Source organism: Lathyrus oleraceus, chromosome 5 (genome assembly GCF_024323335.1).
Source record: "Lathyrus oleraceus cultivar Zhongwan6 chromosome 5, CAAS_Psat_ZW6_1.0, whole genome shotgun sequence".
Classification (NCBI taxonomy): domain Eukaryota; kingdom Viridiplantae; phylum Streptophyta; class Magnoliopsida; order Fabales; family Fabaceae; genus Lathyrus; species Lathyrus oleraceus.
This window is the reverse complement of record NC_066583.1, coordinates 187,748,770-187,771,927: the sequence shown is the minus strand read 5'-3', so window position 1 is coordinate 187,771,927 and position 23,158 is coordinate 187,748,770. Positions and strand designations below refer to the sequence as shown.

The 23,158-nt window shown below is 32.6% G+C and overlaps 2 protein-coding genes across 2 annotated transcripts; one reads left to right on the top strand and one right to left on the bottom strand.

The window, feature by feature from the left end:
- Positions 1-17,542: 17,542 nt before the first annotated feature.
- On the top strand, positions 17,543-19,089 carry LOC127082281 (probable inactive receptor kinase At4g23740). The gene is made up of 2 exons (XM_051022519.1): positions 17,543-18,034; positions 18,302-19,089. The coding sequence occupies exons 1-2, from the start codon at positions 17,620-17,622 to the stop codon at positions 18,907-18,909; spliced, it is 1,023 nt and encodes a 340-aa protein (XP_050878476.1). The 5' UTR covers positions 17,543-17,619; the 3' UTR covers positions 18,910-19,089.
- A 446-nt stretch (positions 19,090-19,535) lies between these two features.
- Positions 19,536-22,634, bottom strand: LOC127082282 (uncharacterized). The gene is made up of 4 exons (XM_051022520.1): positions 22,347-22,634; positions 21,893-22,211; positions 20,113-20,171; positions 19,536-19,966 (listed from the first exon to the last, which is right to left on the bottom strand). The coding sequence occupies exons 1-4, from the start codon at positions 22,477-22,479 to the stop codon at positions 19,935-19,937; spliced, it is 543 nt and encodes a 180-aa protein (XP_050878477.1). The 5' UTR covers positions 22,480-22,634; the 3' UTR covers positions 19,536-19,934.
- Positions 22,635-23,158: the final 524 nt, after the last annotated feature.

The following is a 23,158-nucleotide window of genomic DNA, read 5'->3' as shown; positions in this document are numbered from 1 at the left end:
CCTAAAGGAAAAAGGACATGGGAAAAAGGTGGATCTTGTAGTTGCATGGTCCTAATACATTCAGGGGGAGTACCCTAATATGTTTATTTTGTTGCTTGTCTTATCTCTTTAATTTTCATTTAATTTCGTTTAATGAGTCCCCTTCATAATTGTGCAGCCTCTTTGAATCAAGTTTTTGAAATGATTCATTTTGATTTGAATCAGATGAGAAATGGTTCAAAACTCAGTTTTCTTTTTATTCCACTTAACTTGCTCTTTTGACTCAAATCCTGAATTGCTCTTGATTTAAATCTAACTAACTTTTTCCATCTATTTTTGTACTTAATCTCAAGCACATATAAAATCATTTTGTCATCTCATTTCCAAAACAAAATGTATGAATATCATAAGTAACATTGTGATTCCCTATGAAACTAACACCCACACACTTTTGAAACTTCAAAAACTCTTGCGATTAAATTTCTTTTTTCTTCAACTTCAATTTGATTTCAGATCTTGATAATGAGAGATTTGTAATCAATTTAAGGAGAACTTGTCTTGAAACTAATCGTTCTTGAAGATTGGATAAAGATTTTTAGGTAGCTTGCAAGATTGAGGTTGTTGTCATTGGTGCTGACAAATTCCAATGAAATTAAAAAGGTTCTTCTCTCCAGATTTCCTTGGTAATGATTGTGTGGAAGGATACAGATAAGGTGGAGTTCTTCTCGAATCTTCATACAATTCATCGATCAAAGAATCGGTAGAATCAAAGGGTGATTGCTACACATGAAGGCTTGGAGCAGATATGTGATATTGGAAGACTCAAGAAGCGTTAATCGAGTAAATATTATGCATAAGAGTTTGGAATTATGTTGTATACAAGTCAAGATCCAGATAGGTGATTTATTTTTCTCATTATTATGGATTGATGATTGTATGAACTCTTGCAATATTTGTCAAAATAAAAAGGAATAGTGGAGGTTCTAATGGGAAACCATTGAAGAGTGCACATAGGAAAAGCGAGGACGAACGCCGAAGCACTCTAAATCTCGGTTTCATCTCTCTCCCTTTACTCTTGCATTTAATTTCCATAGGATTTGCATGCTTAGGTATTTCAATTTTAGCGTAGTTTATCTTTTATTCGATTGGTAGAGATTTATTACGTAAGGTTAGATTTTGTTAGAATTGGTTCCTAATTAAGTTGAATTGGTGATTAAATTTTGAGAAACAATTAAGGTTAGAGTTCATTGAAATTGAATCGTTGTACAAACACATCCCATGGTATATACAACTGAATTAATTGAATACCTTGTGTATCATCATAAAACCATCTTTGGTGTTTGTAAATTGATTTAGTGTTAACGTGATCAAGTTTTAATAAAGTACAATTTTCATATTTTCGCTTCAAACCTTCCACACATACTTTTGAAAAATCTTTGATCCTTTGAGACATCGAAAGAGGTGTAAATACTAGGTCATATGTTAATAATTTTTGTAAGTACTCTACTTTCATTTCTTAGATTGAACATAAATCAATATTTGATGCTTTACTTGAATGGGGATGGTTACTTTCTATGCAACAAAAACTTATCCAATCTAAACGAAATGACGTTTGAGACCTCGTTTCGTGTCCAATTGTTAAAATCGTCATTGGCATAAGATGGGTATTTAGGAACAAGATGGATGAAAATGCGGTAATTTCTTAAATAACGCAACATTAGTTACAAAAGGATATAGTTAAGGTGAAGGAATAGACTATGGGGATACTTATGCTCCTATAGCTAATCTAGAAGCTATTAGATTCCTTTTGGAATTTGCTTGTTGCCTGGACTTTAAGCTTTACCAAATGGAAGTTAAATATGTTTTTCTTAATAGCCATATAAAAAAATAGGTGTATGTCTCACAACCCCTAGGTTTTGAAGATCGCGATAATCCTAATCATGTTCTTAAATTGAAAATATCCCTCTATGCTCTCAAACAAGCTCCAAGAGCTTGTTATGAGATATTGAGTGGATTTTTTATCCAACAAGGATTCAGTCGTGGGAAAGTAGACACCACTTTGTTTATATGACATAAGGAAAATCATATTCTCTTGGTTCTAATTTATGTAGATGATATTATTTTTTGGTTTACTAATGAATCTCTTTGTTGAGAATCTGCAAGTTTGATGCAGGGAGAATTTGAGATGTCTCTTATGGGAGAGATAACATGTTTCTTAGGATTACAAACTAAGAAAGCCGAAGAAGGAACTCTCATAATTCAAATGAAATACTTCTTAGAGGTTTTCAAGAAGTTTGATATGAAAGATTCGAGAAGCATCTCAACGCCCATGGCCTTAAATATGCTTATTGAAAAAGATGAAAGATGAGTGGATTTCAACATAACCAGGTATAGAGGTATAATCATATATTTACTCTATTTAACTGCGAGCAAGCTAGATATCATGTTTAGTGTGTTCATGTGTTTTAGATATCATGTTTAGTGTGTGCATGTGTGCTAGATATCAAGCATCACCTAAGGAATCCCACTTTAAGACCGTAAAACATATTTTGAGGTATCTTAATGAAAACTTCCATCATGGTCTTTGGTATCCTAAAGATAGTGCTTGTAGCTTAGTAGGTTTTTCTAATTCTGGTTTTATGGGGTGCAAGTCGGATAGGAAACGCACTAGTGATACATGTCACTTATTTGGAAGTTGTTTAGTTTCTTGGCACAGTAAGAAGTAGCATAGCTTTGATCTTTTTATCGTCGAAGTTGAATATGTACCCGCTGATAGTTTTTGTGTACAAGTCTTATGGCTAAAAAAATAATTACTAAATTATGATTTAAAACATGGTTTTGTACCGATTAAGTGAGATAGTACTAGTGCAATAAGCCTCACGAAGAATCCAGTACTTCATTCATGAACCAAACACATTGAGATTCGGCACCATTTTCTTAGAGGTCATGTGTAAAAAGGGGATGTTGTTTTTGAATACGTTGACACTAAAAGTCAGTTTGCTGACATCTTTACAAAACCATTATCATCGGATCCCTTTCACAAAATTTGTAGGAATTTGGGAGACTTAGACTTTCCTTGCTTTAAATAGAATGAGGATTTTGTTTAGTTTCATTTACTATTTTTTTCACTAAAATTATTTTGTAGAAAATCATAGCTCTTACCGACTACATTGGCATGTCTCTATAACTCATATATTCAGTTTTGTATCATTGTATGTGTTTGTTATAGAGTTGTACATTGGTTTTCTTATTATCCTCCTTACCTTACTCATTCATCTCTAGCATATGTTTTTTATTGTTCTTCTTTGCGTTTAAGTCTTTTTAAGTGTGTGTTTCTAGTTATGTGGATTCGAGCATTTGTATACCTGTTCATGAATTATTTATGTTGTTAATGAATTCCTTTTACATACTAGTTTTAATCACTAAATTGTTTGTTGTTGAATGTTGGTGTTGCATGTCTATTTGCATTTTATTGCATGTAGCATGTCTATCTTTGTGTTTTGTATCTAATCTTTGTTGTTGTATATTCTTCTTAGTTATTTAGATCATGTGTTCATTTGGAATTATTTGTTCGTGGTTGGTTATTTTGTTTTTAGAAGCATTTCAATATATCTCTTTTTGATGTTGTCAAATGGGGAGAAATTTTAATATTAGTCTAGAATTGTTTTATGTGTTTTATGTTGTGGTTTGTGTGAAATGTTTAAGGGGGAGCATAAGCGCTGTTGCTTTAGGCTCAAAGTCGACTCAATTCCAAGAGAAAGCTTGTCAAATATCAAAAATGGGGGAGAATGTAGTTGCATATCCCTAATACATTCAGGGGGAGTACCCTGATACGGTGGTTTTGTTGCTCGTCTTATCACTTTCATTTACTTCCATTTATTGAGTCTTTTTCTTAATTGCACATCCTCTTTGAATCATGTTTTTTGAAACGATTTATTTTTAGAAATGATAAACCAATAGTTATTTTTGAACATGACCAAGATGCTTTTAGTCAATTGCATGAGTCAGTGGAATAAGAACCATATGTGTTATTGGTTCAAGTCAGGTGGAAAGAAAAATCTTAAAGTATTTTGAAAATTATGACAAACTGATGTTTTGTGTGTTTGATTGAAATCAAGCACATATCCCGACTAGAATCAAATTGAATAGAGGAAAACCAAACATTTTCAAACACCTTGGTTCGAATTAACATTTACGCTTGATTCAAATCATGTTTTTTTTGGTCAACTCTAGTTGATTTGATTCGAATCAGACTTTACACCTTATTCGAATCAAAAAGTTTTCTCACATTTTTCAGTTGGCTCTATTTGAATTGATTAGAATCATAATTAACACTTGATTCGAATCACATGATCATTGATTCAAATCAGAATTTGTTTTTGATTCAAATCAGATTAGAAATGGGTCAAAACTCTATTTTCTTCTTATTCCATTTCACTTGCTCGTTTGATTCAAATCATTAATGGCCCTTGATTCTAATCTAACTAACTTTTTTCATCCACTTTTGTGCTTAATCTCAAGCACATATAAAATCATTTTGTCATCTCATTTCAAAAAAAAAGTGTGAATCTCATAATCAACATTGTGATTCTCTGTGCAACCAACACCCTCTCACTTTTGAAAGTTCAAAAACTCTTGCAATCAAATTTCTTTTTTCTTCAACTTCAATTTGATTTCAGATCTTGATAATGAGATATTTGTAATTGATTGAAGTAGACGTTATCTTGAAACTAATTTTTCTTGAAGATTGGATAAAGATTTCCAGGTAGCTTTCAAGATTGAGGTCGTTGTCATTGGTGTTGACAAATTCCAGTGAAAATAAGGAGTTTCTTCTCTCCATATTGCCTTGGTAGTGACTATGTGAAAGTCTACGGATAAGGAAGAGTTCTTCTCAAATCTACAGATAATTCATCACTTAATGAATCAATATAATTAAGGGGTGATCTCTACATACGAAGGCTTGGAGAAGATTGGTGATATTGGAATATTCAAGAAGCGTCAATCGAGTAAAAATTATGCGAAAGAGTTTGGAATTACGATGTATACAAGTCAAGATCCAAATAGAAGATTTATTTTTCTCAACATTATTGTGGATTGGTGATTGTATGAACTCTTTCAATATTTTCAAAATAAAAAGGAACAATGTAGGTTCCAATGGGAAACCATTGAAGTGTGCACGTAGGCAAAGCGATGACGAACACTGAAGCACTATAAATGTCGGTTTCATCTCTCTCTCTTACTCATGCATTTCATTTTCGTAGGATTTACATGCTTAGGTATTTCAATTCTAGCTTAGTCTATCATTTATTCAATTGGTAGTGATTTATTACATAAGGTTGGGTTTTGTTAGAATTGGTGCCTAATCAAGCTGAATTGGTGATTAAATTTTGAGAATCAATTGAGGTTAGAATTCATAGATATTGAACCATTGTGTAAACACATATCATGGTATATGCAACTGAATTAATTGAATACCTTGTGTATCATTATAAAACCATATTTGGTGTTTGTAAATTGATTTAGTATTAACGTGATCAAGTTTCAATAAAAGTATAATTTTCATATTTTCACTTCAAACCTTCTACGCACACTTTTGAAAAATCTCAGATATTCTGTTTTCTAAGAAACGGTTGAATTTTTTAAGAATGGTTTATTCACCCCCCCCCCCCCCCTCCCCTGTAGGCCGTTTTCCTACTTTCATATTCACACCTAACATGTCTATAGAGTGAAACATGAGAGTAACTCTGAATCTCTGAGGTATAACGCCTGATTGGTGGTGAAAGGTTTCCGTCAAAGAAAAGTTATTGATTTTAATGATATTTTCTCATAGTAGTTTAAATGTCATCAAATAGAATCGTGTTGAGTTTCCATCTACTCTTGACTTAGAGGTAGAACAAATGGATGCAAAAAAGAGTCATCATTCATGGTGATTTGGATAAAGTAATTTATATGAAACAACTTGATGGTTTTCTTTTTAAAAGCAATACAGACTATATGTGTAGACTTAGAAAAAGTATATATGGTTTGAAGCAAGCTTCAAGCAGTGATACAAGAAATTTAAGTTTGTTATGTATGTCTAAGGATACATGAAGACTACTTTTGATCATTGTATCTTTGTTAGAAGATTTTATAATGCAGATTTCATTATCCTGTTATTTATATTGATAACATTCTTATTTGGTAAATATATTTTACAAATTTCCAGCTTAAATAAGCATTAAAGTGATTCTTTTACCACGAGACACATTGAAGCAGCTAAATAGATTATTGGCATAAGAATAATGTGTGACAGAAAAGAGAAGAAGATTTATATGTCACAAGAACAATATATTTAAATAGTGTTGCAGAGATTTCAGATAGAAAACTCTAAAGCAGTAGGCATTCTTTTTGCTATTCATTTTAAATTGAGTTCTGAAAAAATTCCTTCTATTGAAGATGAAAAATAAATGTATGAATTTCTTATATGTTTGTTATAGGTAATTTGATGTTTGTATACAAGGATAAATATTGCACATGTTGTTGATACAGTCAATATATTTTTGTTAAATCCATGTAGAAAGCTTTACAATGATGTAAAATGGATTTTGAGGTATCTTTGTGGTACTACTTGTACGAGACTTTGTTTTCGAGATGGGAAGTTAAAAATTTGTTGTAATATCACCAATTTGGCGGTTACCTCTACATAGTTGTGAGAGGGAGATATGTTGGATATTAGGTTCTCTTCATGTGTGGAGAAAATCTTGAATATGTTAGCCCCATTGCATATTACTTATATTAAAGGGATATGTTTATTCTAGGGGTAAGATATTGAGAGAAAATAAAGGAGAAAATCAGCCACTAGTGAGGAAAAAGTGAGAAACCTCATTCTCATTTTTATCAAACTAGCTATGGAAAAGAAGAAATTTATGATTTGTTAACAATTTGATCGAGTTAAGTTTTGGACATAAGGTATGTGAGACGCAGTACTACATTTTCATTGCTCAATTCATTGAAAAAATGTATGAGTAGAGAGATGTCATGCTCCCACTACACCAGGTTGTTTGGGGATTTTTTGGCTTCTCATTCTCAAACTGTAAGATTTTGTGCTTTGATGTTTTGGCTGGTTCTTGACATTACTTATGGATTAATTGATACTTTCTTGTGACAATATTTGGTGATAATGGAGGTATTTCTTTGGTCTGGGTGACTCTTGGTTTTTACCCTTGCTTTGAGGAGTTTTCCACGTTAACAGTTTAATGTTATCTATTCGCTTTAAATTGCTATATTTGTTTCCATTTAGTTATCTTTACTCCTCAAAGATTCTTGCAAGTTGAGAATTTTATATTCAATATGTTGTTTGTTATTGTGTTTTTATGTTAATTATCATCAATTTTCACTTCCTCGTGGTTGCTCGAGACCTTCAAATGCTCACACTTGATCTGTGGAGCTCCTTGTGGCTTCTTGTCTTCTCTCTCTCTTTGAATCTTACATCTATAATCAAGAATATATGTTGGGTAATCAATATTTATCCAGAAATAATATTATACTCCAAACAATTCTTCCTATTTGATTTCTTAATAAGAAATAAATTTATCTAATAAGATGATAGTCCTCTCTTACATGTGATAAGGTGTTCATTTCTTTTCCTAAAGCATTTATTAGCTATAGAAAGATAAAAAGTCGATAAAAAATATAAGATGGATTTACCCTATGCATTTACCTCCCAGATACCATACCCTCACGCACACCCTCAAAACCTATCAATATGCTCCCTACATACCTATTTAGATTTCCTCTTAGAAGGAAAAAAATCTCCTTGAGGAATATCCTGAAATAAGTTTCTTATTTCTCCCAAAACTTTACTTTAATGTGTTTTTCTAACCTAACATGAGATGCGTAAGTACTAATGTTGTTCATTTTAGATTGACTGGATTTTGCAAAACAACGTCATAGAGAAGTGTTCAAGTTTTCCAAGCTGCTTCAAGATGATTTTCTGGTGCATAAGGGACACATGTCGGACGCGATGTCACAACATGTGGGTACGAAATTTGGGCCTTGCTCAACAAATCAGATTGTTGCGTTTTAGATTAATCTTTTGTTGAAGAATCAGTTAGATTTTATTGCTTTTATTTAGCAATATGGTTATATGATTTAATGGATAATTGTGAAGATCAAATCAAGTTTAAATGTGATTTAAACTTGAATTTGAATTAAAGCAAATCATATGTTTTTGTTGAAGCTATTTATGGAGAAAATAATATCCAACTGATTATGCAAAGATTATGGACGAAATTAAAGCTAATATTCAAAGGAGAAAATACCAGAATAATTTTGCTATATAAGGAGCTCAAGACCTACATTGGAAAGCAAGCAATATTCATTGAAGATTTAGAGTGTCAGAGTTTAGAGTCATTGTTATTGTTTTATGTACACCTCTATGTTTCGGTAACTTGGCATAGAAGGTTTGTCTAGTTGAGTTATAATATTCAACATTGATAATTGGGTTAAACACCAATCACTAGGGTTTAGTGATTGAGAGAAAGTGAGAGGGATTCTCATATTTAGGAGGAGTCCTTAATATAAAGTCATTGGGTAGTGTTAAGAAGAGGCATTAAACAATATAGGGTTTGTTGTTGCTTGTAAGACTAATTGTACTAAACTAATAATAGTGAATTTCCTTTCTTGGGTTGGAAGCCAACCCTCCAGACGTGGATGTTGTTACATTAAACTAGGTTACCAATTATTGTGTTCTTTATTGCTTTTATGTTTCATCATCTTGTACAATTGAATTTGTGTTCATTATGGAGATTCTAGTTTAACTTGTCAAACCAGTTGTCTAGGACATCGTGTTCGACATCTGTCCCTTGAGGAACATAATTTCAACTAATAACGTTACATGTGTCTTGTTTCACTACAAATTTCAAGACTATGATCTGATCTTCCATCTTTTTTACATCCACAATATCTTTCTTTCACTCCTTATCTACAATAATTTCCACCTAATTCTGCGATCTAATTTTGTCGATGTACCAAAGCTTAAATCCTACGCCATCTAATTATTTTTCCCTTTCACTTATCCATTTATTTTCTTGTAGGCACGGAAAATTGATTTTCCTCCTTTTAAAACCTACAAATAACAAACAATGCGAGAGAAACAAACTTATGGGTGTACGCGGGTTGGGTTGGATCGCGTTTGGCCTAACCCGTTACCCAACTCATTCAAACTTCAATGAGTTTGGTCCATCGTCCAACCCGTAATTTCATTGTCAAAACTGACCCGTTCATTAATGAGTTGGATTGGGTTGGGTTCGTGAGTTGTGTTTCAAATAAAAAATATATTTTTTATGATTCTTTTTGTTGGTTTTAAAAAAATGTAACACAACTCAATACAATCATATTCATTTATAACACTTAAATTCAATGAAACACATATAATATCTAATAAAGTTCATCAACACGACATAACACTTTATAATAGTATAAAATTCAACAAGACATGTTATTTCCATTAAATACATAAGTTGAAAATGATACAAAAGAAAATAAGAAACAACATTTAAACTTAGAATTACGTAAACTCGTTGATCTAGTAGTATTATTGATGGAGAATAAATTTTTTTGAAAAAATTATGGCTATTAGTGAGATATTAATTTTATATTTTTATTTAAAATAATAAGAAATTACTAAAGGCACATCAATGGGTTAGGTCAACGAGTCCGCGGGTTGCAAAACTCAAATCCGATATCCGAACCAAAACTATACGGATTATTATGAGTTGAGTTGGGTATACCCGTAAATGAATGCGTTCAAGTAATTTATGGATTGGATTGGATTGGGTCAACGGATTCGTGAGTCGACCTACACCCATGATCACCCCTAAACAAACTCCTCTATAATCATCAGACAACCACAAAACTTAAAATGATAAGGAGTTTGAGTCTTTATAAAACTAAACTCGCTAGTGTGCCTGATATTTTTAAGGTAGTTTGCATAATAATTAGCTTATTAGTAAATATATTTGATCTTCATGTTCCAATCTGTATGATCTACGAGAGATAACGCTTCAAAAAGAGGAACCAAATGAAGATTGTGAATATTTCAAGAGATGATATTAACTAAAACAAGAAAATATATCTTGACAAAGAAACCCAATCTAATCATCATTCTCAAATCATGGACTAAGCCTAAAACCTCAACCGAAATTGAGGTTAACCAACTAAGGTTTAAAAAACACTAATAACATAAATTCTTTATTGGTTCGTTTAACGCGCATAATAAGAAACATGATAATATGTCTCAATCAACTATAAAATTTTGTCTCAATCCATTATTTGGTGAGACAACATGATAGGATAAGTTAATCCTAAAATTTATTTTATCATGTTTTTTTATTAAAAAATTTATCTTAAGTTTGAGCTGGGTTAGAAGCCAACTAAATTAGATAAGAAAATAATTATAAATTCATAAATTCAATTTAAATATAAAAATGAAATAAATATAATATAATATAATATAAATTTGACATTAAATTTAAAAAGTAATAATGTGTCTATAGAAATTAAATTATTTAAAAATAAATTATTATTAAAATTTCAAAATATTAATATTATTTTTTTATAAAAGCTACATATAATTTTCGTGCAATGATATATTTGTCATTTACATATAAATATATCATATTTTATATGAAATATCTAATTTGTATAATTAATTATCTATTTATTCATAAACTTTTAAAAAATATTATAATTAATTAATTAATTTAAAAAATATATATTAACTTATAAATATTAACAAATTATTTACATAAATATAAATAAATGCTGATGATTGGGGTTGAGCCTTAGGCTAATATTTTACGCTCATTCTACTCAATTATAATTGTTTAGTAGTGTTAATAATTTTTATAAAAGTTATCAAAACTCATTTCATTACTTTTAAATTTTTTATTGTTATTTATTTTTTATATATATATTTATATTTTTCCTGCAAATTTAATTTTATAATCTAAATATAATATCATTACAATACATATAATAATAAATAATGGTACTATATTTTATTTTTGTATGTGCACCAATACATGATAAAACATGTTTATTATATCAGCTATCACATATTATCTTTATCAACTTGTTATCATATGTATCTATCATATTTTGCATATCAAACGAGTCCTTAGAATTTCTAATGAGATGCCACAACTTAAAGATTTAATGAGATGCCACAACTTAAAGATTGGTACTATTGAAGGAAGATCTCTCAATATTTAGCTTGAAAAAAAATGTAAAAAGGAAGTTTGTGATTCACATCAATTTTATTCATTTTCTATGGTTGGGAAAATGATGTCGTAATTATAAAATAAATAGATTTTTTGATCGGTAAGAAATTCAAAAGGGTAGAAAAGAAGAAAACAATAAGAACACAATGAAATTGGTTATAAACTGTTATTCTTTACTTTCTCTTTGAAATGAGATTACAAGTGTTACAGAATAACAAATAACATATCTCACCCTAATTAGAATTTGCGTTATAAAATGACGAGAGACTAGTATGCTATTTATAAGAAAACTAACACACTAAACTAATGGGCTTTTACACACATGTCCATTACACAAGCTAACTTAGATAGCGAGCTAACTTAAACAATTGGGCATAACAAACAAGCTCAATTCGACATGCTAACAATCCTAGCATATTTCGACTATAGCATGTGAATAGACTTCGAAGGAATGTTAAGGTCCTGTCAAATTGTCGAACTAAGAAGCTACCTTTCGACTATACTAGAGTTCGATCCAATATCTCACAAATCTCCATCTTGGAACAAACTCTATAACATCAAGGGAACAAACTAGCTTTCTTCTTACAGTTTTATCAACTACATGCAATGGAAAAACTTGCGACTTGGTAATGTCTTGGTCAGTTCCTAGGGGTGTACACGGGTTGGGTTGAACCGGGTTTGGCCTAACCCGTTACTCAACCCGTTCAAACTTCAATGGGTTGGATTCGTCATCCAACCCGCAATTTTATTGTCAAAACCGGTCTGAACCGACCTGTTCATTTATGGGTTGGGTTGTGTTGGATTCACGGATTGTGTTTTAAATAAAAAAATATTTATAATTCTCTTTGTCGGTTTAAAAAATGTAACATAACTCAATACAATCATACTCATTTATAACATTCAAATTTGATGAAACACATCATATAATATCTAATAAAATTCATCAATACGACATAACACTTGATAATAATATAAAATTCAATTATATATGTTATTTTCATAAAATATGTAAGTCGAAAATTATACAAAAGAAAAGAAGAAACAACATTTAATCTTAAAATTACGTAAATTAATTGGTCTAGTAGTATTATTGGTGGAGAATAATATTTTTTTGGGCAATTATGGTTATTGGTGCAATATTAATTTTATATGTTTATTTAAAATAATAATAATAAAAATAGTAAGAAATTACGAAAACCACATTAATGGGTTGGTCAACGGGTTGCAAAACTCAAACATGATACTTGAACCAAAACTATACGGGTTGTTATAGGTTGAATTAGATATACCCGTAAATGAATGGGTTCGGGTAATTTATAGGTTGGTTTAGTTTGGGTCAGTGGGTTCGTGGGTCGACCCGCACCCATGAACACCCCTATTAGTTCCCAAGTGTGCTTATCATGAAGAGACTTCATCTCATCATCCATGGTATTTAGCAATACAGTCTTATTTTGACTCCTCATAACTTCCTTATAGTCTCTAGGTTCTTCATCTAGAACCTCACTTGCAGAGACTAAGGCATAAGCTATGAGATTTTCATACCCAAGTCTTTGAGGTGGGTTGATGACTCTTCTTGGCCTATCTCTAGCCAACATGTAGTCATCAGAAGTTTCCTCATCTTCCTCAATATCTTCAGCATCTTGTGCTTCTTTTTCAATTTTATCCGGGATACGCAATTCAACATCGACATGCTCCACCTCAACATGAATCTCTTCTTGTTCCATCTCTTCTTCAGATATATGTGCACTTCGACTAACGTCATCAATTTTCTTGAAAGTCATCTCAGCTTCATTGAAAACTACATCTCGACTGGTGATACACCTCTTGTGATCTAGCTCTAGGCATTATAGCCTATAAGCTTTGACTCCTTCAGGATATCCCATGAACATGCATCTCAGAGCTCTAGGTTTGATCTTTGTCTTTTCTAATGTGAGCATAGGCTATGCAGCCAAATACTTTAAGTTTGTCGAGATCTGATGGATGTCCCGACCAAACTTCTTCAGGTGTCTTCATATCTAACACAGTCGAAGGACATCTATTTATCAAATATGTTATTTTCGAAACAACCTCTTCCCAAAACACCTTCTTTAACCCAACACTGGTCAACATGCATCTAACTCTTTCTAAAATGGTTTGATTAAATCTTTCATCCAAATCATTTGTTGGGGAGTACCTGCAGTATTTTTGTGCCTTGCAATACTAGAGGTTGCACAAAAACTGTCAAACGCCTGATTGAAAAATTCAAGGCCATTGTCGATTCTCAACCTCTTGACCTTTCTTCCAGTCTGATTTTCGACCAGAGTCTTCCAACTTTTGAAGTTCTCAAAAGTTTCATCCTTAGTCTCCTGGACGAATACCCATAACTTTCTGGAATAATCATCAACTATGGATAGAAAATACATTACTCCTGGATTTGATGGACATCTCGCATGCCCCCACAGATCAACATGGATGTAATCAAGGGATCCATGTGTTCTTTGCTTGTCTTTATTGAACTTCACTCTGCAAGATTTTCCAAGTACACGGGGTTCACAAAACTCTAGCTTTTCGACTTTGTCTCCACCAAGTAGATTTTGTTTCCCCAATTTGACCATACCCCTTTCACTGACATGACCCAATCTTATGTGTCAAATTTTTGTCTTTGACAAAGATTTCGTGGATGCAACATCTACAGAACCACTGAAAACTTCAGCCTCAAGGGTATACAAGTCTTATTTCTTTAGGTCTCTTAAGACATATGTTTATCAAATATGTTATTGTCGAAACAGCCTCTTCCCAAAACACCTTCTTTAACCCAACACTAGTCAACATGCATCTAACTCTTTCTAAAATGGTTCGATTAAATCCTTCATCCAAACCATTTGTTGGGGAGTACCTGCAGTAGTTTTGTGCCTTGCAATACTAGAGGTTGCACAAAAACTGTCAAACGCCTCATTGCAAAATTCAAGGCCATTGTCGGTTCTCAACCTCTTGACCTTTCTTCCAGTCTGATTTTCGACCAGAGTCTTCCAACTTTTGAAATTCTCAAAAGTTTCATCCTTAGTCTTCTGGATGAATACCCATAACTTTCTGGAATAATCATCAACTATGGATAGAAAATACATTGCTCCTGAGTGTGATGGACACCTCGCATGCCCCCAAAGATCAGCATGGATGTAATCAAGGGATCTATGTGTTCTTTGTTTGCCTTTATTGAACTTCACTCTGCAAGATTTTCCAAGTACACAGGGTTCACAAAACTCTAGCTTTTCGACTTTGTTTCCACCAAGTAGATTTTGTTTCCCCAATTTGACCAGACCCCTTTCACCGACATGACCCAATCTCATGTGCCAAATTTTTGTCTTCGACAAAGATTTCGTGGATGCAACATCTGCAGAATCACTTACAACTTCAGCCTCAAGGGTATACAAGTCTTGTTTCTTTACGTCTCTTAAGACTTCCTTCGACCCTTTCATGACTTTTAGAATACTTTTCTCTCCTTGGAAAACATATCATTTCTTGTCGAATTCACCAAGAGAAATCAAATTTCTCTTCAAATCAGGTAGATACCTGACTTTAATTAACAACCTTATTGACTCATCATGGAGCTTGAATCTCACATATCCAACTGCTGCAATCTTGTAAGCTTTATTATTTCCCAGCAATACAGATCCACCATCTTGATCACATAGTTCCTCGAACAAATCTTTGTTTGGAGTCATGTGTCAAGTGCAACCTGAATCCATAATCCACTCTTTACTTGAGTTACCACTTGAAATCACAAGAATATCATATGAGTCAAAATCATCTTGAACAATGGATACATTGCCATTATCCTTTCCTCCATGATCTTTCAGGCGTTCAGGGCATATTTTTCTTGTATGACCCTCCTTCTTACAATGATAACATTGAATACTAAATGCATCATCACTATAAGACTTCTGCTGACTTTTACCCTTCTTCTTGTTGAACTTGCCATCTCTCTTTGTGAATTTTGCCTTAATCTACAGACCTTTACCAGTCGAAGATGGCCTGTGCTCCTTTCATTCGTTCAAATCCTTAGAGTATAAGGCTGATTGAACTTCTTCAAAGGTCATAGACTCTCTTCCATATAAGAGAGTTTCTTTGAAGTGCGCATGTGTTATGGGCAAAGCACACAACTGTAACAGCGTTTGATCTTTATCCTCGATATTTACATCGATATTTTCAAGATCAAGAATCAGCTTGTTGAACATATCCAAGTGTGCAGCCAGAACTTTGTCTTCACCCATCTTGAACGAATACAGAGCTTGCTTCAGGTAGAGGTGATTGACCAATGATTTGGTCATGTACAAACTTTTGAGTTTCTCCCAAAGATTCGACGTCGTTGTCTCCTTTGAAACCTGTCGAAGAACCTTATCATCAAGGCTCAATAAGATGGCGTTGTGGGCTTTCTCTACCATAGTCATTTTTTCTTTATCCTTTAACAGCGTCCATGGCTGCGACTCCCTTCCGCGCTTCTAAACAACCATGTTGAACCAATAGGACTTTCATCTTCAAGTGCCACAAACTGGAATTGTTCACTCCGGTGAACTTTTCAATCTCATACTTTGTTGACGGCATCTTCTCCATGCTCACCGCACCAATTTGTTGTGAAAACGGTGTCGGAATTACAAAGTATAATTGGTTTCTTGATCGGTAAGAAACCCACAAGGGTAGAAAATAAGAAAACAATAAGAACACAATGAAATTGATTATAAACGGTTATTCTTTACTTTCTCTTTGAAACAAGATTACAAGTGTTACAGAATAGCAAATAACATATTTCACCCTAATTAGGATTTGTGTTATACAATGATGAAAGACTAGTATGTTATTTATAAGAAACTAAGACACTAAACTAATTGGTTTTTACACACAGACTCATTACACAAACTAACTTAAACAATTGGGCATAACAAGCAGACTCAATTCTACATGCTAACAATCCTATCATATTTCAACTACAGCATGTGAACAGACTTCGACGGCGTCCTAAGGTCCTGTCGAATTGTCGAACCAAGAAGCTACCATTCGACCATACTAGAGTTTGATCCAATATCTCACATCTATAATTAATTGTCTCAATAAAAATTTTAAAAATGGACTCTAACTCTAACATTAAATAAAAGAAAAATATTAAACAAAATTAATTACATTTAACTAATAAATAATATTTAAGTCAAAATTTAATAATGTTACTAAAATTTATTGTAAAATTTAAAAATATTTTTATATGATGAAAATTATTTAAATTAATTTTTTATTTGAAGTGTTTTATTCAATAAATTGTAAACTGATCCTACTTGATTAAACTAGAGAGTATAGACTATGTTTACTTGTACTCAATACATAGTTTCACCATTTGCTGTCTATTTGATAGCTTTTGCATTTTGCTGTTAGATATGAAATTATGAGTTTATTTAAGTGTGTTTTCGGTTTGTAAAGAGAAATAGGGTAAGCATTCCTTTTGAAAAAATATATTTCATGGAAAATGAAAACTCTACAACATTTATCAAATGATTATAGTATATAAATTTAATTTTTATTTATCATTTCAAAAATAGCTATGATAAAGTCAAATATTTGTAATAATTTAAAAGTTATTACTCTGTATCTTATATAATAACTCGTTTGTTATAGATGTAAAAATAATAATTTCTTTATATATTTTAAAAAATATATTTTTTTAAATAGTAGAAGTCAATTTAAAATTATTTTTTATAAATTAAAATAAAATTAATGTTGACATGCAATACTATAAATATACATTATTAAATATTAAAATATAATTAAACTCACGTAATTGTTTTAAAATATATTGAATTTATGGTATAGTGTTTCTTTGTATTTTTTCATAATTTATCATTTAAAACAAATTATTGATATTTATAAATCAACATTTAAAAAAAATATTATATTATTGAAAAATAAAATAATATATATTTTATCCTTGATTTATATTAATTTAGAAAAATAATTAACTAAAATGCTGTATATAATTAAATTAATACTTAGTATCTACTTTGTACCACACAAAAAAAATACTTAGTATCTACTAGTGCCATTAATATATATTAATTCAGTCAAACATATATTCTTAATAACTAATATAATTTTATATATTGCTATTACAAAAATAATATAACTATGTATTGATTAGAATAATGGAGTAATATATTATTAAACAACATATATAATTCATTAACACTAATAATATATAATAATTAATTGACATTTTTATGCTCTTATAAATGGAAGATGTGAAAAAAATCTTTATATAATTTTTTCTATAATTATAAAAACCAAAGGATTCAGTGAAACTGAATTATTGAGAATCATTGTTGTTTATGCACTTGGATTTGCAGTGATTTCATGTATCATGGTTCTGTGCTGCAAAGACTGTGCTTCAGATGTAACTGAACCTGTGAAATCCAAGAAAAAAGAAGCAAAAACTTCTACCAGTCGAGAAAAAGACGACAAAATCGTCTTTTTCGATGATTGTAATCATTTTGCATTTGATCTTGAGGACCTTCTGAGAGCTTCTGCTGAGGTATTTGGAAAGGGTGTGTTTGGTACAACATATAGAGCTGCTTTAGATGATGCAACCACTGTGGTGGTGAAGAGATTGAAAGATGTTGGTGTAGGGAAAAAGGAGTTTGAACAACACATGGAAGTTGTAGGGAAACTTAAGCATGAAAATGTGGATGCAATAAGAGCTTATTATTATTCAAAGGATGAGAAACTGGTTCTTTCTGATTATTATCAACAAGGCAGTGTTTCTTCCATGTTACATGGTATGTTCTTGAATCTTTTCTCTTTTGTCCATTTATTTTTGTAAATTCTTAACAGCTAGGTATGTGGTCAGGTTCGATCGATATGAGGGTCTTGTTATATCCCAACCGCTCGATTATTGTAATCAGGTTCGATCATGATAAACGAGTGATTGAGATTTAAACAGGACCCTCGTGTCCTTGGTAAGGGACCTTAATCTGGTTCAATTATGTTGATTTACTTTATCAATATTCCAACATATGTAAGTGTTTTGCATGTAAACCATGAAGGCAAAAGCGGGGAAGGAAGCACTTCTTCTCTAGACTGGGATAGCCGATTAAGGATTGCGATCGGCACAGCAAGAGGCATTGCTTACATCCATGCTCATCGAGGAAACCTAGTTCATGGAAACATAAAAGCCTCCAACATTTTCCTCAACTCACAAGGATATGGCTGTGTATCTGACATAGGTTTAGCAACATTGATGAGTTCAGTACCTTTAGGAGACACTAGAGTAACAGGATACCGCGCGCCAGAAGTAACCGACACGCGTAAAGCAACGCAGTCGTCTGATGTATACAGTTTTGGTGTCCTGTTGCTTGAGCTTCTAACCGGGAAATCACCTTTATATGCTTCAGATGGTGAACAAGTTGTTGACTTGGTTAGATGGGTGAAATCTGTTGTGAAAGAGGAATGGACTGCAGAGGTTTTCGACGTTGAGCTTTGGAAGTATTCAAATGTAGAAGAAGAAATGGTGGAGATGCTGCAGATTGGGATAACTTGTGCAGTAAAAAAGCCATATCAGAGACCACAAATGTCTGAAGTTGTGAAATTGATGGAAGGGATTTGTCCTGAGTCTAGATCAGAAGCTTCTACTCCAACTATTTGTGCAACTTAAATACTTTTCTATTTCTTACTTATGTTTCAGTTAGATTATTTCAATTATTGATTTGTGGAGTTTTGGTGTTGGAATCCACAATCAATATGGAGTTCAAGTTTTAAAAACATTTTTAAGTCAAAGTGTTGTCTTGAGCTGCAGACATATGATAATAATAAGTTGAAAATAATTGTTTTTTCACTCTTACAATTCTTCACTTGTGAAGTAAATAATTCAAATTCAATTTAAAACAATTAGCCTAGTAGTTAAAGCAGTTTAGTCTATAAATTGACAACTTATATTGAATCTTGCAAAAACACTGCTGAATTATTACTGGTGAGAGGGAAAAAAATACTGGAATTTTTATTGAATCTTGTACAGTTTATGCAATCTTGTGCTTGGAATGAAAACGAATTGAACACACAATTGGAACAGAGTTTATTAACTTTATTTTTATGACCAAACTAGAGACTTTTTACCCGATACTTTCACCATTTGCCATCTACTTGATGACTTTGCAGTTAGAGGTAAATTGGTATTTATCATGAGCATTTGGTTTGTAAAGAGTAACAGGGTCAGCATTCCCTCTACTTACAGTGATATCATTTCAGTAGGCAACTGTTCAGATTCAGATTAGAAGTACCATCAATCCAAACACACCCCACGGGGTCGTCCAATTTATATTCAACTTGAAAACAAAGAGGCTATAACATCAGCATACTAACTAAGTCGGTCATGTAAAACAATCTACTAAAGAGACAACCCAAACAGGCTACATGCGAAGGTAAAAATCACAGACAGAACTTAGATATTATTTCCTAAAACTTTGATTTAATTCTATCATACACACAGCTTAACCTGGTTTTAAGCTGAAAACTTACATCCCATATACATTTCTTTTCTTTTGAAATTTCTGATACTATTAACCTTGGGAAAGGGAAAGCTATGCCCAGAAGAACCTTTCCCACACGATCAATAAAAAATCATGTCCTGTACGTATCTCCTACCAAGTTTACAGATATCATTCCAAAAAAGCAAAATGAAATTCACTTCCTCAAAATTCTTGTTTTGACACCCCCTGAAATTTATTAAAACAGAAATAAAAGAAGCTTCAGAAAGTGCCGCAGAAAATACTATACACCACATAATTGACAGAGCATGGAACGGAGAAGTAGATGATCATTCTCAGTCCAGACTGACTAGACAAAAACTTTTGGGACATACCTTCAACTTCCTCAAATTCAATTTCCTTAACCAAGTCAGATGCTGCATTATACTCAAACCTACAAAGGAATTGCAAAACATGTCTTTAGTGATAGATTGAAACTCAAGAAAGTTTCATGATAACTGTTTGTATCGATCTCAACAGAATTTACAATAGTACATTTTGACAAAAACAGCAGAAAACACCAATCAAATTAAGTGCAGGCCCCTTTAAATGTGTTTTCAGGAAACATAACAGTATGGACTCCATTAGTATAATTCTAGTCATCTAATAGAACTCATGGACTTAAGGGACGAGAGAATGCAGTGGCGTTGGAGACATCTGCAATGCAGGAATATGCTATTGTGTACCCAGGTGTCATTTCTACGTTAGGACAATAGGACCTACTTTCTGAGTTTTATGACAACATAGGTGGGATAGTGATAAGTGACATGCATTCTAAACACAGATATTTGAGGATAAAAATGGATTCTGTTTCCCACACTTTGAACTGATAAGAGAATCGTACCAGACAAAACCTTACAAGGCAACGTATATGATGGACCGTGAATTAACAGTCTATCGGTGCATATGGTGTTTTTAATCATTGGATTTAATATACTTTTATTGGATGGATATGATTTGTCACTGGAAACCTATAACTGCATTACCTTTGGAAAATTGCTGATATGGTTCTAATCCGTTACTCATTCCATGAACACTGGGTGAGTGGTGCTTTTGACAACAAGACATAATGTAATGGTGTCTTAAGCATGCATATTATGGAAGAGAACATAATGTAGTGATTTTTGAATGGTCATATTAGCAACCTAAAGCGCACTTAGAGAATGGAATAAGAAAAACAAGTTGTTCTGATCTACAACACCCAAATGCATGATTTTAAAAGAAGGGAGGAGATGTGTGAGTTTATTGTTAGTTCCAACATCTCAGTTGATCACAAAACCATCACCGAAAACCACAATAGGCTTGGCCAAAACCTCTGCTTGCGAACTAGGCTAACTGGCTAAGCTTCATCAGACCCCATTCCACACAACAATTAGCACCTTCGTCACCTTTCCCAGATGAAAGAGCCAACTAAACAATGGTTCCTATTTAACATTTGCGGGTTTCAAATCCATACTCCAGTCCCTTCCTACCCCTAAAGCTTGAAAACTATTACTTAGGGCATTTATATATTTTTGCGGTTCATTAGTCTCATAGGAAGGCAAAGCTGGAGAGGGGCGGGAGAAGGGATCAGGAGATTTTGAAGCAGTAAGATGAAATATAGCAGATATGACTATGAGAGCTTGAGGGAGACGAAAGTATCTGAGTAAAGTGGAAAGGAAGATAACACTGAGGGAACAGGGTGAATGGAGAGATTATTTCGCTATTTTCCATTCTGCACAGGTGGACTACACTCAAAATATTCCATACAAGCGGCCATTTTACAATCCTAAGATAGACAGAGATAAATAACCAGAAATTGTAAAATAAACAGAATAACACGGCATATGACCTCTGAATTATATTTTTATTTCATACCGCAAACTCCAATCAGTAGCACATACCAGAAGAATGCAAACATGTAACACAGGTTTGATGAAACAAGAAAATTCAAGTGTTTTCTATTCCTAGAATATTTGTACAAAAATAAAAAACTTCTAAGAAGTTATGCAGATATCCATAAGGAACCATAGCAAAAGTTTTAAAGCAATGCAACCATGTTAAAATACTTATGTAAGTAAGCAACAAAGAATTAAACAACCATAATGTAGTAGAAATAGTTGTAATTGAAGTTACCTATTGGAAGAAACCACCTCAAGTTCATAATCAGATGCTTTCCTAGTAGCTTCATTAAAAGCAATAACAATTTCAATCTTCCGAGCACTCGCAACTAGTAAATCATACTCCGTCGGAATTATAACAGCCAAAAAGTTATCATTTAGTTTACTTATACAGATCTTGTCAACCGCCGCAAGTGCTATCCTCCGTTTAAGAGAATCAACTTCCGGGTCAACAATGTAAACGGCAAAATCTGTAATCAAAAGAATGCGGCTTTTCATCTTCCCTGAACTAGTAAACTTCAAAACTTTATCTGCAAATAGAACTTCCTGGTCCCCTGTAATAAAAAGTTATTTAACATTAACCCTAAAATACATAATTATTCTTTCGGAATCGTTAATTGACAGGGTTCAATAACGCTAATCGATGATGAAATCAGCAAGTTGGGAATGACCGTAAAATTAGGGTTAACCTTGTTTTAGCAAAATCTTGGTAAGAGAGGGGTGAGAAGGGAAGTTGATGTAATCTCTCTTGGTGAGTATTTCTTGATCGGCGGGTTGAACCGGAGAAGATTGTTCGCCGTCGATCTGGTCTGGCGTCTGCATCTTCCTCAACCGTTCGAAAACTCGACAGGAGAGGGAAGGAAAGGGAAGGGAAGGGCTACGAGTTATGAGGTGAGTTGAGATGAGCCAACTCGGTCAGGTTCGCGTGCAGGTGGAGCAGTGGACCCCTCCAGCTGGCTCTCGTTTGTTTCACTTAATTATTACGATGGTCCAGCTGGACCCTGTCCATTATTTTCTTTTTTTATTATTATTTTTATTTTCATTCTTTTAAAATTAATCAAGTGATTTTATTTTATTTAATGTTTTATTTTAGTTATTTAACTAAAAAAAATCATAAATTAATCCTTTAATTTCACTTCTGGTATTTTAGTTGGTCTATTTTTATAATTTCTGTTAAAAAAATTGTCAAGTTCTAATGATGTGGCGTGATAGCATGGTCATTGATAATATCTGAATCGACATATATAGTTAAAAACTAATACATTATTTAATCTGTGGGGGTTTTGTTATCGGGGATTGAAAACAAAATCCCCGTAGTTTGAAAAGTCTATCTGTTTTTATTTACATATGCTGATTCAGATTTGTATCAATGACTTTGTTGTCACGCTGTCACCAAAATTTAACGTTTTTTTTTTGCCAAAAATTGACGAAATGAATTAAATAGGATAACATAAGTGAAGTTAAGAGATTAAATTTTAACATTTTTTAGTTAAGAAACTAA